General features: G+C 36.0%; 1 protein-coding gene across 7 annotated transcripts in view; it reads left to right on the forward strand.

Moving 5' to 3' along the window:
- Positions 1-14,964, forward strand: part of RPS6KA5 (ribosomal protein S6 kinase A5) — an 80,728-nt gene extending 65,764 nt beyond the window's left edge. For 6 of the 7 annotated variants that reach the window (XM_030484698.2, XM_030484699.2, XM_030484700.1 and 3 more), the window contains 5 exons: positions 495-665; positions 3,976-4,167; positions 4,789-4,948; positions 5,896-6,059; positions 7,042-14,964. In XM_030484698.2, coding sequence (XP_030340558.1) covers positions 495-665; positions 3,976-4,167; positions 4,789-4,948; positions 5,896-6,059; positions 7,042-7,281 — 927 coding nt within the window. In that variant the 3' untranslated portion in view covers positions 7,282-14,964. Of the gene's footprint in view, positions 1-494; positions 672-3,975; positions 4,168-4,788; positions 4,949-5,895; positions 6,060-7,041 lie in introns of those variants that run through there. The other variant, XM_030484703.2, reaches the window with a different exon arrangement.
- Positions 14,965-16,524: the final 1,560 nt, after the last annotated feature.

Here is a 16,524-nt window from a genome sequence, read left to right on the forward strand (position 1 = left end):
GTAGGGGATGAAATCAGAAGAAATTCTGGATAGTCTTCCATTTTACAGTAAAGTTTCATGGTGCTTTTAAAGCATTTGGTAACATTTAATGTCTAACTCCTTATGCATATTGATAGAAATTTATCCCTACATCAGAACAAGTTTAAACAGCAGAAGTTGGGTTGTTTTTTTTTCCTAGCTTTGTTAGCCAAAAGAAAGACATTTTGTCTCCCTTATCCAAACTTATCCATTTACATGGTGGCATGGCATTTTTGTAAATAAGTGTGGGTGGACATGGGGAAGACATCAACATTCTTCAGTCTCAGTGAGATTGATGGGGAAAATGTCATCTGAGATTCAATTTGGTGCCTCTTACTGGCCTTATGAATTGCTATGAGCAGCAGTTTTATTTCTTCAAACTTTAAGAACCTATCAGAATAGCATCTAGCTCCTGAATGAATGTTGGTTTGTAATGTTAAATTTCTAACATGCCATGTTTTTCTTCATTGTTTCAGCTTCACACATTTCTAGTAATGGAGTTGCTGAAGGGAGGAGAATTGCTTGAGCGTATTCAGAAAAAGAAACATTTCAGTGAGACTGAAGCCAGTCATATTATGCGCAGACTTGTTTCAGCAGTGAGCCATATGCACGATGTAGGAGTAGTCCATAGAGATCTGAAACCCGAGGTATAGTGACTTGCATATATACATATATATATCTATATGTTCAGACACTACGTTATTAAATAGCTGGAATGTGATGTTATTTTTGTTCCTGCAGCTTTTATTGGTTTTTTCTCCTTTTGTATTTTTAATAAAATGTTATCACTTTTACTTAGAAAAATGCCTACAGAATTTGCTGTTCATAGATAAAAGTAGCTGTTAGGACTAATTTTTAACTTTAAGCAGTTTACACCATAACTTTTATTAAAGGCATTCTTTGCCTATTTGGGGATAGTTTTTACTAGTGGTAAATATGTATTTATTTTATGAAACAATTCACAAGCAGAGTTTTGTTGCTTGGGTACTTTGCCTGTACTTTTCCACCTTTACTTTGATCTTAATTCCCTCAGTAGGGCTTCTTTTGGAGGTAGCTGCAACACCCTTGTACTGTCTTCTGTCTCAGACAAATGCAAAATGAAACACAAACTAATGCAGCCAACTAATCAAAAAGTGTGATTTGACTTCAGAGAGTTAATTGTTTCCCAAATGAAACAATCATTTAATGTGTATTTTTCAATAATTTCTTGTTCTGGTTTTTTTCTTATGCAGCAACATCTTGCCTTCCAGGCAATTCAGTTTCCTATGGTAAAGCTGACCACTGGCTTTGTTCTTCTTCCTGCAGCCCATATTTGCTCCTTTTCCTTTGCCAACAATGGGCTTGGATATGTGTTTGTTTTCTTTAGCCCACGAATAGTATAGTTTGATGTTAGTTCATCCAGTAAGGATGTTGTATTGGTGATTACAGTCATCATACCTCAGGAAGTAGCTGTTGCTTTTGTATTTCGAGTTTAAAATGATCCACTGTCCCTACCAATGTTTCATGCTTTTGTAACATACCTTCTGGCGTATTACAAACTTACTTCCTTTATAGTAATCCCAGCTCAACAAGTGAAGAAGTCTGCTAGGTATTGGTATTATAACTGTTACATGTAGAACTGTTTTCCAAAATTAGCCCAAAATACATGTTTGAAAACATCTCCGTACTGGAGTCTCTGTACTAAATAAACAATTAAATGAAGAGGGGCTATTGTGAAATTCTAATGTGCTAATTAAAAATGTGACTCTTGGAAAATGTTCTTCTGCCGACATCATCAATGAAAGAAGACAGCTTTTGAAACAGATCATTATTTAAAGGACAAAACCCAGAAATCGTTTCTCTCTTCTGTTCTCATCATTCTAGCCTTATTACCATCTTGAATGTAAAGGCCGGATTCTGTAAAGCAGAGCTTCAGCTGCATGGTAAATTAGGCAGTCTTCAATTCTACATCATGTTCAAGAACAGAAGTCTGGGAAGTCCAAGTAATGAAGGGTTAGCAAACAGCTTGCAGAATGCATTGCCTCCACAAAGTTGGGCTTAACCAGCTTGTCTCCTTACTGCTTGTTGTTTTGAAAGTTACTATTTTAGGTTTCAACGTGAACTTGGTATGGGATATGCAGGCTTCCCAATATAGATGTGGTTAGTGCACCTTTCTGTAAAAAAAATATATAGGAAATTTTTTCCTTTCATTTCAGTCAGATTTGTTTGATGTTCAACTTTGACATCTAATGTGATAGTGGTAAGTCTATTTTAAAAAATATGGCTGGTCAGATGTAACCAAGGATAAGGTGCTTTTTTAATTCCATGGACTGAATGGAAGGCTTTTCTGATCTAAGCAATAGTAATTAGATCACATATTTGCTCTGCAAAATAGAGGGAAAGTACTCGATAGAGAATAGATAATTTAGTGTGGGTTTTTGCGTAACATGTTGTGTTTACCTGGTAAATGAAGTAGTCTGAAGCTAGCTTAGAACATTTGGACTGTGCCTTTTTTTCTGTACATAACCGATTTCATTTTTGTCATAAGAAAGAAGGTCTTTTTAAATAAATGTCACTGCAGTTATTTACTTGTTGGCTTTATAACAGCACCAAAGAAAAGAAGGCGATTGTATTAATTGCCTATCCTTACTGTATCAATATTTCTTCTGAAATTTGGCTTCCTCCATTTTGCACAACATTTTAATACAGAAAACTGACTTTTCTAATAGTGCATTAACCTATAACAGCGGTACAGAATGCAAAATTTTGTAGCAGCTCTTCTCTTTTATCCATAATAAATGCTCTCAGGTTCTCCTTACTGATCTGCTTACAGATTTTTCTTTTTTCTTTCATTTTTCTTTCCCACTTCTTAATGAGTTTGAAATTAGTAATTCACTTCTTGTATTACAAAATTGCATAGGGCTACAGGATTTCTAATATTGTGAGTTTTTCTAGGATTGCGTAGGTTAAACAGCAAAGGCAACAAAAAAAATTTGCTCTCTTTTCTCTCAGAAGTTCAAGGGTGGAGTAGAAATATTTTACAATTCATCTTGACCTCAGCCAGTTCTCTTAAAACTTCGCTTGTTTATCATTGCCATTTTATCATGACAAAAATAAATACTCAGGGGAAAAGAAGAACAGATTGTCTGAAATCTCCTTCCAAACTGACAACAACTTGTCTCTCTTCAAGTCCGAGATGCCACATTCCAGTCTGTAAAGTTGGAATTCTCAGGGACTACTGTACCAAAGTTTCTTTACCTTGGTGTAAGGAGCAGGCCGCTGGTTAGAGGTTGGACTGCTATGTGACCTTCAGTGCTTGAATGCCGTTTGTCCCAGGTCTCTTTCAGAAAGCATATCTAAACTGACTTTGAGATCCATGCCAGACAGCAGTCGATAAAACTACTGAGCTATTGGTGGACTTTCTGGTCCGCCATCTTTCGCTTTCAGATTATTCTTGTGCGTTATTTCGCCCATAGCAGTATGGCTACAGTGTGTTACTACTTGAGGACCAAAGACTACTCAGTTGCAAGACAAGACATGCAACAAGAGTTCCACATGCAAGAAAGCTGTGATTTGGAACATGCCAGAAGGAAGCAGAAGCTTAAGAATACGTACTTTTGTTTGAGGAAGAAGAGAATTCTCCACTTTTGTTGGTGTCTTTTGCTTTTTTCCTTGTCAGTGTTCCCCAAATTATTTTCCTTACTGTTCTCTGCTGAATACCCGTTTTCATTAATAAGCTCAGACAGAACTATCCTGACTTGCAGATATTCAGGAGGAAGATAAACACATCACATTTTCTTACATCCCAGAGTACTGTTATTTCTATTTCTCCATTTCCCCCCCCCCCCAGTGTCTCTCAGTTCCCCTTTTCTCTAGATAGTTTTCTGCAGTAAGAAATGTGGAGGAAAAAATAACTATTTAAGTATTCTAACCAATTTTCTACGTGGTGCTGGTATTGATTTTGTCTTTGCTTTTCAGAATTTATTGTTTACAGATGAAACTGATAATTCAGAAATAAAAATAATTGACTTTGGCTTTGCTCGTTTAAAACCACCTGATAATCAGCCTCTTAAGACTCCATGTTTTACTCTTCATTATGCTGCCCCAGAGCTCTTGAATCACAATGGTTATGATGAGTCCTGTGATCTGTGGAGTTTGGGGGTCATTTTGGTGAGTGATTGAGGTTTTTAATTGTAACTTCATTTTATGTATTTACTTTTTGGTAAAATTCAAAGGACTTGACATAATTTCAGACTTGAATTGGATAGATGATAGTTCAAGTGAGGTGAAAATACTGCTGCACAAATAATAAATTCCATCCATAGATGTTTTCTAGGGATGGAGCTGTTTTTTCCTAAGCAGTAAATTAAATTCAACATTTCTGGGAATGGAAAAAATACTTGATACAATCTGGTTCTTAAAAAGAGATGATCTTGTTAGGAGATCTTACAGGCATCCATATAGTCTTCGTACAATTTCATTTCAGAGAAGGAATCCACCTGCATTCTGATTTACAGAAAATTAATTTCAGTACGTATAAAGTGGATAGAAATACCCTTGTATTTTGTTAATACTTTCCTGAAACAGGAATTTATTTTTTTTTTTTCTAACAAGGACTCCAAAGAAAGTCTTGCATACTTTAAGTTTTCTATAGTCTTGAAAGATATGCTAGTGAAAGTTTTATTGTATAGTGCTGGTGATGCAAACCTGTATATCAGCCTTCCATATTTAGTAATAGGACTGTCAATAAATATACTGTGTTTGTTAATACTACTTTTGTTCTTATGACAGTATACAATGCTATCAGGACAGGTACCATTTCAGTCTCAAGACAAAAGTTTAACATGTACCAGTGCATTGGAAATTATGAAGAAAATAAAAAAGGGAGAATTTTCCTTTGAAGGAGAAGCTTGGAAAAATGTTTCTGAAGAGGCTAAAGAGTTAATTCAAGGTATGTATTCACAAATATTTAATGTACCTTACATTCTTATCTCAAAATCTAGAGAACTATGCAATATCTGGATGCTGTGATCAGCATCAGAGCACCTAACCTGACAGATTAGTATACACAACTTGAGCTATGTACTGAGCCCCTAATTCAAGTTATGAGTAAAGGTGGACACAAAAGAACAGCACTACAACTTGCTTGTACACCTGTCAGAGAGCTTTCTAGTGTAGTGAGTTGCTAATAGAAGGTGTGTGGGGTTAGAAGTAGCCAAAGAGCTTCAGAAAAAGTGAAGTCACTCTTTTAAAACATGTTTAAAATCAGATTTCTTCTTTTATGTTATGGGTGCTTTTGTAAAAACACCAAGTTATGAGATGTTTTAAAAGCTGAGCTTTTGCAGAAAATGAATGTATTACTATCACTTTTCCTCTAGCTGTTTTTGAATGCATGTACCAAGACTGCTGTATTTCTGAGCTGCTTCATTCACATTTGCCACGCTTTGATTCCCTCTAAGCTTTTGAGCATCTAATGATGTTTTCAGCATGAGATAGGCTACAGTCCTAATTTTACTGAGTTCTGAATTTCTTTAGAAGCAGGCTTGTAAGTAATTTTTCTGCCAAAAAGGTAAGTATTTCAACATTCAGACTACCCTCTTGAACTAGATCCTAGAGAGGTTTTAAGAGAAGAAATGATTTGGTAGTTCTGAGTTAATGTGAAGATATGTGAATTATCAAACAATTAAATAGCAGTTTCTTGCATTTAATGATTCTTCTGGAGAGGATGATATATAACATGGTGTGAGCCTTACCTAGGATAAATATTAGCATGCCTAAGATAAATATTGTCATTATTACCAAAGCAATGCATGAGATTTTCTTAAAAAATAATCCCATTTTCTATTAAAAAAAAATAAATAGCTCACAATTTAAGACAATGTAATGTATTTCTATTAGGACTTCTAACAGTGGATCCAAACAAAAGAATAAAAATGTCCAGCCTGAGATACAATGAATGGCTTCAGGATGGGAGCCAGTTGTCATCCAACCCTCTAATGACTCCTGATAACTTAGGCTCTTCAGGAGCTGCAGTGCACACATATGTCAAAGCTACTTTTCATGTAAGTTCTGAGAAATCTTTTGTCATGTGCTAAATTTTGTAATGTGTTAATGCAGATTTTTTTTGTATGTTTTCTCCTAATTAAAAATATATATTTGTCCTTATAATTCAGTGATTGCTTATAGCTGCAACTTTTTCCTCAATACCTAACATCTGTGATTAAGTAGAGTGAAAATATGAATGATGAGGCAAGAATATATTTCTTGAAGACATTTATACTAGTGGGGTTTTAGGGACTGAGACATGGCTGTTCATGAAGTAGGTATTGTAAATATTCTGTTTCTTAGAGAAATATTTTAAAAGGTCTTCAAGCTTAGGAAAAAAAAAGAATCTTTCTGTTTAACTTAAGTGACTATTTGAATTTTTGTTCTTATGCTTACAAAATTGAGGTAAAATTTCTGGAACATACCTAGTTCGTGTTTTTAAAATCATGGATACTTCTTTTTTAATGGACTTGCTTGTCTATCATTGTATATTTATTAAAAATGTTTGAACTGAAGCTGTATTATACAAACATAATCTTGGTTCTCATGTTTCCTTCTACAGAGAATAAACTGTATTTGAGCAGATTTATGCTGAAATACTTGCAGATGTTTATTACCAAGAAGAGAAAAAGAAAATAATTGTTACTTGGAGAGGTCCTGATAATGCAACATAATTTGGGCTGAAAGAAAAACTGTACATTTTAACAAAGCGTAGTTCCTGAAAATGTAGTTCTAAATAGGTTTAAAGCTTAATAAAAAATACTTCTAAATTAAAAACAACAAGGAGAAGATTATGTCAGTTAATAATGTTATGTATTGGCACTTGAATACTGTTAAAGGCTAGTAAAGTTATTGTTACAGTTAAAGTTATTCATAGGGATCCTTCAAGAGATTACAGTTTATCTTATGACTTACCATAGAACATTCATAATAAACTACAAGCCATAAAATGTCTTAAACCTCTTGGAAAGCTTAGAATTACCTTTTATTTTTAAACAGGCCTTTAACAAGTACAAAAGGGAAGGATTTTGTCTCCAGAATGTTGACAAGGCACCTCTTGCAAAGAGAAGGAAAATGAAAAAAACAAGTACAAGCACAGAGACACGTAGCAGCTCCAGTGAAAGTTCACATTCTTCTTCCTCTCATTCTCATGGTAAAACTACACCTACAAAGACACTGCAGCCAACAAACCCCACAGACAGCAATAACCCAGAAACCATCTTCCAGTTCTCTGATTGAAAAGCAGAGAATACCCTGTCTTGAAGATCTAAGTGGTCATAAACTTTGTAGTACCTATATTGTCTTCTCCCACCCATCCTCCCTGTGGCTTGCAGGCTACAGGAACGTGTCTGTTGCTTTAAAAATATATTTCAATTATACCTTTTTAGCTTTGTATTTCGATACATTTCTTGTTAGCATTAAGTTTGGTATCACTGGATATGGTATAATACTATTATACAACCAACATTGTATTCTCTTAGGGCTAAATTACTATTGTGCAGTGAAGCTCACGGTCAGGAGCTATGCTGCTCATGGTACAGCTTGGAGGAAGACTGTTTCTCAGTGTCAAATCTTCCTCCCAGTTTCTTCCCCAGTGTTCAAAGAAAGGAAAGCTCTGTAACATGTATAGAACTCTTGAAACTTCTGCTTTTACCCAGCTTTGTGAAGAATGTCTTTGATTCTTCATGCATGTAAAGAGCCATTGGTACAATGCACCAAAGCAGTATAGTTCTTTAAGGCCTTTTAAATTTGTGGTTACATTCTATCCCATTTATTTGAATTTTAAGAGCAAAATGAAGTTATGGAACTATTACATTCTTTTAAGAAGTAAGTCCATATATCTTGTTCTGAACAACTGGGAATATAAGTCTTGGTTGGTTGTTTGTTTGTTTGTTTTTGGTTGTTTTGGGTTTTTTTTTATTTAATTTTTTAGAAACATCTAGGGTAAAAGATGTCTGATAAGGTGAGGTGTCTAGTACTGTGATACAACAATTTTTATTTCTACTTTTTGAAGTTATTAACTTTTAAAATGTTTTACAGATTCTAAAATGTAATGCTGTAAGAGAAAGTGATATTTCATACTGAATGCTTTGGAAAATGGTCACATGTTAAAATATCTATTTCAAGAATTAATTATAATTTATATTTTCTTTTTATATTTACACAATAACTTTAAAATACTAAGATTTTTTTAAAGATGCAAAACTCAAGTCTCAGCATTTGTTATTCTAGGGGCCATACAAAATGTATAACAAGTTATTGAATTTTGCATTGTGCAAATATGGCAGTTTAATAGTGACTGTAAAATATTAGAATATATGTTTTTTGCACTTTATGACATTGAAAGGAGATGTTTTATAATAAAGTGCACTCAGATCTCTCTTCCTACAAGGTGCTGAGCACTGTTTTACTGGGTTGAATGACCTGAAATCCACCGTATTCGGTGGTTGTGGTCATTGTGAAGGAGAATTCTGTACTTTGCAGGAGTGAATCCCTGTATATTACCCACTGTTTTCATTCCTTACTTTAAACTGCAAAGCTCTTTCTATCTTGCTTTTACATTGTATATAACAAATACTAGACCTGGGCACCTTGTGTAGTGTAGATGTTAACAACTTATGCACTGGGAATACTAAAGGGAAATTATATTGAACACTGTGCTTCACAACTTGTTCACTGTGGTGTTCTACAGTGAAATATTTCCTACTGTGATAGTATAGTATGTACATAACTGTTTGGAATCATAAATGTGACTTAGAGAAACATCAGCATAAACTTTTAAATTGGTATATTTTATAAATTTATGGAGAGCTCTTTTATTGCTCATATTCTCAATGATTAGGGGTAACTTAAGTGCTAAAGATGACTCCAGTTTTGCAAATACTTACATGTGTAAGTTTTTACTGAAGTCAGAGAGACTCCTTGAGTAAAGTTAATCACATGCCTAAATTTGTGTGATGGAAGACTAATTGACTAGAGGATTTTGTTAACAGCTTGCTCTAGCTTAAAGTAACCTTAATCCAAACCCTATGCAAAAAATGGTTATAGGAATTGTTTATATCAGTGGTTTTATTTATAAAATTATATCAGATATCAGTATTTACAAATACTATACATCCATGTTTACAGGGATTGTGTATCAAAACAAGGCTTTGAAGCCCAACATGTTTGTTCTGTGTTTCTTTAATATTAATAATGGCATTCTGAGGTTTTGGAATTGCTCATGTGAAATAGTTTACTACTTTCTTGATGTGAATGTCAACAGTAATTGCAGCATTAATTTCAGGTTGATGTGAATATTGAGATTTGCACTGTTTATGTAGAAGTAGTATATTTAAAGATCAGTATATGTGCTAATAACACAACCAGTTTTAAGTGGCCGATGTTAAAATATTGAAAAACAATTGTCAATGTAATATATTCAGATTTGCTTTCTGGATGCTCTCTTTGGAAGTAATCTAAATAGTGAACATGGCTCATTTGTAAAAGAATACTTTTCCTCTCCCCAATAAACTTGCTGTAAATACAACAAACAATCCACCATTAATACTTGGTATGCAGACAGTACAAGTGAATTGGGAGGTTGGAGAACAGGTTGCTTGTAAAGTTAGCACTTGAGGAGTTTACAGAATTTGTTGTCTTCAGGATGACGACAACAAAATGAAAGGGTGTTTTTTCGGTTTGATTTCATTTAAGCATAAGAAACTTTTGGATACCAGGTGGATTTAGAATATTGTGATCCAGTTGAAATAACTTCTTAAAGTTAGGAACCCAGTGCAGTTGTTTCACTGTTGCAAAATTTTAACTGTTGCTTGGCAAACTGATGAAACAAGCAAAAGAATGCATGCACAAGATACTAAATGCTACAGATAATGGCTGTATTGTCAGAGGGTTTTTTCACACAGATTTTGAGAGATTTGTTGTAAGACTAGAATTATTAGAATGCATCACTTGTATCAAAGACAACTTTTATAGATGAGTATTTCTGTGTCCTCTTTGTGCTCTAACAGTAGTTACTAAATAAAAATTTAAAACCAGGGCAATTCTTTTTGGCAGGGGTAAGTACATTTAGGTGTCACCTTGCATTTGCTTTGAACCAGTTACCTGGGGTAGCTGAAATGTTTATCACCTCCAACTTTCTGCTGCCTCCAGGTAACAGAGCTCTGGAGGTGTGTTTGACACTAAGCCGTCTGAATTTTTAGGTTAACATCTTTACGTAAGCAACTGCATAAAGAGGTTTCCTTTTACATTGATAAAACTGTGTTGTGAACTAGGCAGCTCAAGAGCAGGTTCACTTTTTGTTCAGATGAACAGTGTCCCTGCAGGAGACTAGTTACTCATGATGAAACAGTGTTGTCTCAGCTTACTCTGTTGTCCAGCCTGGCTGTCTGGGTCATATAAAGACCATGGGCTAATTTTTTCATAATCGTACCACTGTTTCAAATCTGAGGTGCACAAGCCAATCTTTCTTAGTACTATAAATACTTCATGTTGTGTCAGTAAAGAGGTGTTAGACTGTGTATTAGGTTTATATACTCAGATTAGGTTTCCTTCACGCTGCTGCTATGCATTGATCAACTTTAATGTCTAGTACTGATACCTCTCTACTGTGAGAAATGTAATGCAGGCCGCAATAATGTGGGCAGTTTGGTTGGAAAAATCAAATTTCTTATCAGTAAAGATTTAAATAACTGGTTATTTATCTAATCTTTAAAATAATATTCTGTAAAGCTATTTATTCATAAGACTTTCAGAAACAAATGTTAGTAATCGAGAGGTAATTCTGCTAAAGGATTTAGAGGAGGTTTAGAACAAAGGAAGTAACATGACTGACTTACTGTTCCTCTGCCTTAGTGAAATTTCCACACTTTTATATAAGGAAAAGCAGCTGAAAAATTTATTGTTTCTTAATAGGAGGATCAGTGTATTTGGCATATGGGTTGTTTGCAGTTATGAAAGAAACTTTATTCAATTGCCTTATTAAACAGGTTTTTTGTGGTAACACAAAAATACAGTATTTCATCACAATGGAATTGAGGCTTCAAGTTGGCATTCCTTATATATTTTCTCAGCGCTTTTCCATGGCTACTTTTCTGAACAAGGTAGCAATACCTGCACAGCCATGTTCCCTAGCATTCATCCAGGAACAGAATAGTTCTTGGCAGAAAATACTCACAGGATGATGATACATGTTTATTGGTAAAGTGTTGCACAGGTGTCTTGTATTTTTAGTATGTGCATGTATTATGTGTATGTATATAGATACATGCCCTATTGCATGTCTAGGCTAAATTTAAAGTAATACACATTGTGTAAGAGAACCTGTACTTAAAAATGAGTTCTTGACTCACAGATTCAAAGGACCAGACAAGGGGACTACCACAGAAGAGGAAGAAGGTTATGGGAAGTCAGAGATGAGAGGCTTCTGGGAAGATGTTTTCAGGGATAAATTTCTCCCCTCTCTATCTCCATGTGCGAGTGTCTACCCCAGCCAAAACCAGTACAGCATGTAATATTTGCCGATGCTGAATTGCAAGCTTTCTTGCTGGTTACCCAACATAAACACATTTCCTAGCTCTGCAGGTCTGTGAGTAAGTGTGTGTGTGTCCATCTACACACGTATGTGTATCTTTATATGTCCTTTTGGTCTTCGGGTGGAATTTTTTATTATTTTTCAAGCATTTTTCCAGGTGCTTTTACCAATTTGGTGGTCCTCATTCTTTCCTTGCATATATGACAGTCTTTCTCAACACCAATAGTTACATTGCAAAACATGACATTTCCTTCCTTAAGTCCATATAGTTGACTGAATATTCTGGACTGAGAGACCAGGAAGTAACATTTCTGCTGTTTCTGCTGTAAAAAGATAAAAGTTCTTTAATCTTTCTCTACCTGTGAGAAATATTTCTCAGTTTGCTCTTTTGACATAGAGGGCCCTGGATTCCATGAAAAATAAGAAATGCAGAGCTGTTTGCTAGCTCTCGCCTGCCATCCTTCTTCAATAGATTCTGGATGTTCAGAATACCTGTGTAGGAAAAAAAACCCAAACTTAGGATGATTCTATGGTCTGCACTACTAAATAAAGTGATGCCTTCAATTACATAGACCAGCTGGAGCAGTCTTCTTGTTCGTGCCCAGAAGCAGCAAGAGCAGAGAAATATAAGACACTTGCAATAATGTAAATTTGAAGAAAACCCATTTATTTTGACAGCCTTTGTGTTCTGTGTGATATGAGGGGTAGTCTGCAACTGCCTGGAAATCCCTGGTAAGTGTTTAGGTAGGTGAGGTGGCACGGGCTGCTCTGACAGCTTCCCATCACCTACAAGCCGTTCCAGGTCCTTTCTGCTGATAGGTGCTCCGCCCTTTCCTTGGTTCTGGTGTTTGTATCCACCTCTCAGCCAGCAGAGGTGGGGAAATAAGTGTTCTATTAACTTAGTTAAGGCATTTTGATTAACACTGGATTAATTTGATTTCATAGTTAATCCAAAGTAAAAGTAGTAATGAAGCATTCATGCAGAAGTCTGCTAACTTCCTTTGAAATGCCAACAAAACAGAGAACTCTTCCTCAATTGCTATATCCTTGCTGCTTTCATGTTCAAGTGTTAGTACTGTTCTACTTGGACTGACATGGTGATACATACTATCTGTATGCAGCCCTGGCAGGTCATCTAGTTCAATTTTAAAGGTGTCAGATTTAAAGTAAAGCTGGAGATCACCACCAAAGTGAGAACAGGCCTTTAATCTTAACCTACATCTGGATGACAAAATTGAATAAAGGGTTGGCATTGGCTTTCAACCTTTACAGTCTTATCAGTAAGATGCTACTTCAGCAAATTTTGATGCTTACAGATATCTTTGGTGTACCTGTAGAGGAGAACAAAAAAAACCAAACAGAAAACAGCAAAATTGTTTCCTGTCAGAAAAAGCTGTCTTTTGCCAGAGTCCCAGGAGAAGAGATCATCCATAATTTCTACCTTTACCTCTGAGGCTGTACAGGCAAATGAATTGGTGACAGGTTCTGACAGCTGGTTACAAAGGAGCAGGCTGTGTTAATTTGCAGTAAGTGGAACAGGGTGTCCTATGTCTTGTACCTGTGTGGGCAGGGAGAGGGGGAGGGAGCAAAACGGGAAGAAGGGAGTGCTGAGTGCTTTGCCTCACCGAAATGTACAGGGCATTGCTTTCGAAGAAATAGTGGTCTCCACATATAGCTTAAAATCTTGAAGGAAAAAAACCAAACCAAAACAAAAAAACTCACAAAAAACAAAACCAAACAAAAAAACCCAAACAAATAAAAAAACAACCCACAAAACAAAACAAAAAAACAAAAACAAAAAACCGCACAACCAGATTAACCTATTAACTTTTTTCTTCTGAGGGAAGTGGAGTCGTCTTCAACTGGTAAAGGCAGCAACATGGACATTGACTTCCTTAGCTCACTCTAAGCCAGTTATCAACAGATTACAGTGAAGTGTTCTTTCCATCAACTATGCACTTCTCTAAGATTCTTGGACACATTAACAAAGTGCAAAACTTTGTGACAGAAGTTTACCAAAATCCAAGATAAGCAATTGCAATGGTTTATTTTACCCAATATCACGATATTCAGAAAATGAATGAGGATAGGGTTCTGATTTTGGATCGTTTTGTGAATTCACTGGTGAAAGAAGAACAAGAAAGCTGTTTTCTGGAAGACTGCTCAGAACTAACTGAAGATTGATTTGTGAAACCAGAAGTCACCTGAATACTGTCTCTAGAGCTGTAAAAGCCTAACTCTGCTGGTCCAGAGGATGGTAAGCCCAGCCTGTTGTTGGCCAGTCTTGTCAAAGCCACAGATTTATGAAAATCTGTTGTTGGGGCTTCTGGCTTGGACGTGCTTCCCCAGCGGGGCATGAACAGCATTTGGCAAATCAGGTTCTTTAGCTTTGTTGGCATAACAGTAACGAAGGCTTTTATCTTCAGTCAGACTGTTTTCTTCTTGAGGCCATGGTGTTCAGAAATAGGAATTTTTTTTTTGTTGTTGGCCTAAATTGTATGGTTAACCACTGTAGTGGCTTCAAAGTTAATGCAAAACAATCTGGAGAAGTACATCATGTCATTATTAACAAGCCAACCTTGCTTTTCCTTAGAAGAGATTCTTTCCAGAGCTGTACACAGCACTGAGCAGAGGCCTGGGTATTCCCCTTGGATAGCTTGTGGTCTGCGTGTTCATGGTTTTCTGACTATTGAAGTTGTGCTAGGAACTCTTCTCACAGAAGAATTGAAAAATAAGCTGAACATCTGAATGCTAAGCAGATGATATTTGGGTGAAGGCAGTTTCGTTGGTAATAACCAAAGATGCTTATTGGCTGTTGCATTTTGCACAACTACTGTTGCAGTAGGGAGAAGTATCTGAACAAGTCTCTAAGACAGACTGATAGTATTTGAGCTATTGCAGATCTCCAGGACTGTCAGGAGCTCATTTTTGGAGAAAAATGTGTGAATATGCCTATAAGTTTTAAGTCCTATGGTGTAATGCTGTTGGTATACCTAAAGAATACCACATTCTTCTAGCACACATTTGGGTTAAATAAGTTATGCAGGTTTTGTTTGTAGGGTTTTTTTATTATTATGTACTTTTACTCCCCAGGTTGTATACTTAGGTCTGTTCTTTTCCTGAGATTTCTATTTGTTAACTCTTATCTCTTTGATTTCTCTAGTCTTTCTGCTTGTCCTGAAAGGCAATGCATGGATCTTTCTGCCCCAAAAGAACTGCATGGTCAAGTGTCCAACATATAGAAAGGAAGGCTATGCAACAAACCCTTCCCTTTATCAGAAGTGCAGAAGTACCTAGCTTAAAATGCACTTGTCAATGAATAGGTATCTTACTCTTCAGACAACTGTTATATTTGATAAATGGAATGAATAGTGTTAGGAGTACAAAAAGAGCAGTTGTTAAAATACACACACCCCACCCCAAAAAAAAAATGTTTTTTATTTTTTTTATTAATTGAGAATGAGTGCAACCCAAAAGTATAGATTCAGATAGCACCTTCAAACTTGGACTTAAACATACTCTGAGCAACAGGTGTCTGATCTGGCTGGCTGATTTGCCTCTTGCACTTCAAAATAGGGTTAGGTCAGAGGCATGCAGGAGAAATCTGCTTTGTCCTCCAGATGTGAAACTTCAGGTTTTTGAGAACCTGTACTTGGACCCAGCAGGAGTACTAAGAGGCTGAAAGCTGGCAGTTATTCCCCAGAAACTTTGCCCATGAATCATCTTTGTGAACTGAAGGTAGACAAAGTCCATAGAATGATAGTTCACATCCATCCCCAACTAACTCTAGTCAGAGTAACGTTACTGCTTTCTACTTCAGTTTTCATTAAGCAGCTAAAACCCAGCACATATATTGTAATCTGGTCTGTAGTAATAGGAAGAATGATATCCAGGACAGTGAAGCAGACTGGAAATTATCTGTTCTGTGGTTTCAGGTCAATGTTAGACCTTTTGGAGACTTCTCTGGTCATGTTACTGTATTTTAAATAATAGGCTCAGTCCTAATCTTCCCTGGAAATATGTAATTGAATTTTTCATAGAAAGAAGCTATGAAATAGCAGAGTACATGAAGAGGAAAATTTTTGATTTCTGGAGAATCTCATAAGATGCAAGCAGAATTTTTCTTTCTGCCAATGAGAGCAAGTGTTAGGCAATAGGGTTCTAAAAGGTTGAGTGGGGCCACATAAAGTAAGTTGCAGTGCGTAAAGCCAACTGAATATTGCAAGAACATAAGAGATGTCTGACTGTCTCAAACCAATTGTACTAGAAATGCATGCAGCACTCAAGATGCAGGTGTGCCATGGTTTACAGAGTGGCAGAATGATGCCTGTGATTTCCTACCTGAAATCCTGTGTAGAACAGGGTATCAAATGTAAATCAGTTAGTCTTCTGTAGAGCAAATAACTTGTGTTTGACCAATTCATGTTACCCAAAAAGCATCCAGTCTTGTTTTGGAGACATCAAGGCTTGAGGAATCCACTGCCTCTTTAGTGTTTGAGCAAATAGTTAATTATCCCGATAGCTTTTAAAAAGATCTAATTCCTCATATAAATTTGTTGCAGGTCTCCAACTTTGCGTTCTTATTTCATTTTCTCTATTAATCTATTGGTAAATCTGTTTTTCTTTACATGAAGGTTAACTGATTCTTCCAGTTACTATGGCAAAGAGAGACTGTTGACAGGCCCGGTCTCTCTTAGGGTCAAATCAGGCTAGGCAGGCTATACTCTGCCACTGTCTTCTGCTTTCCTCTCGCACAAGCCTGGTGTCCTCATGATACTTCTGACATTCCATGAGCTATTCAGAGAGAAATGATGAGACCAAAGGGGGCAACCCTTTGTTTTAAGACTTCCGTGTACTAATTTTGGATTTATTGTAAGACTTTTCTCCTGTTATTAATGTAATTGAAAAATCTAATTTAAATTAAATATTTTTATTCTTTACAAACACAG

Source organism: Strigops habroptila, chromosome 4, assembly GCF_004027225.2.
Source record: "Strigops habroptila isolate Jane chromosome 4, bStrHab1.2.pri, whole genome shotgun sequence".
NCBI classification, from domain to species: domain Eukaryota; kingdom Metazoa; phylum Chordata; class Aves; order Psittaciformes; family Psittacidae; genus Strigops; species Strigops habroptila.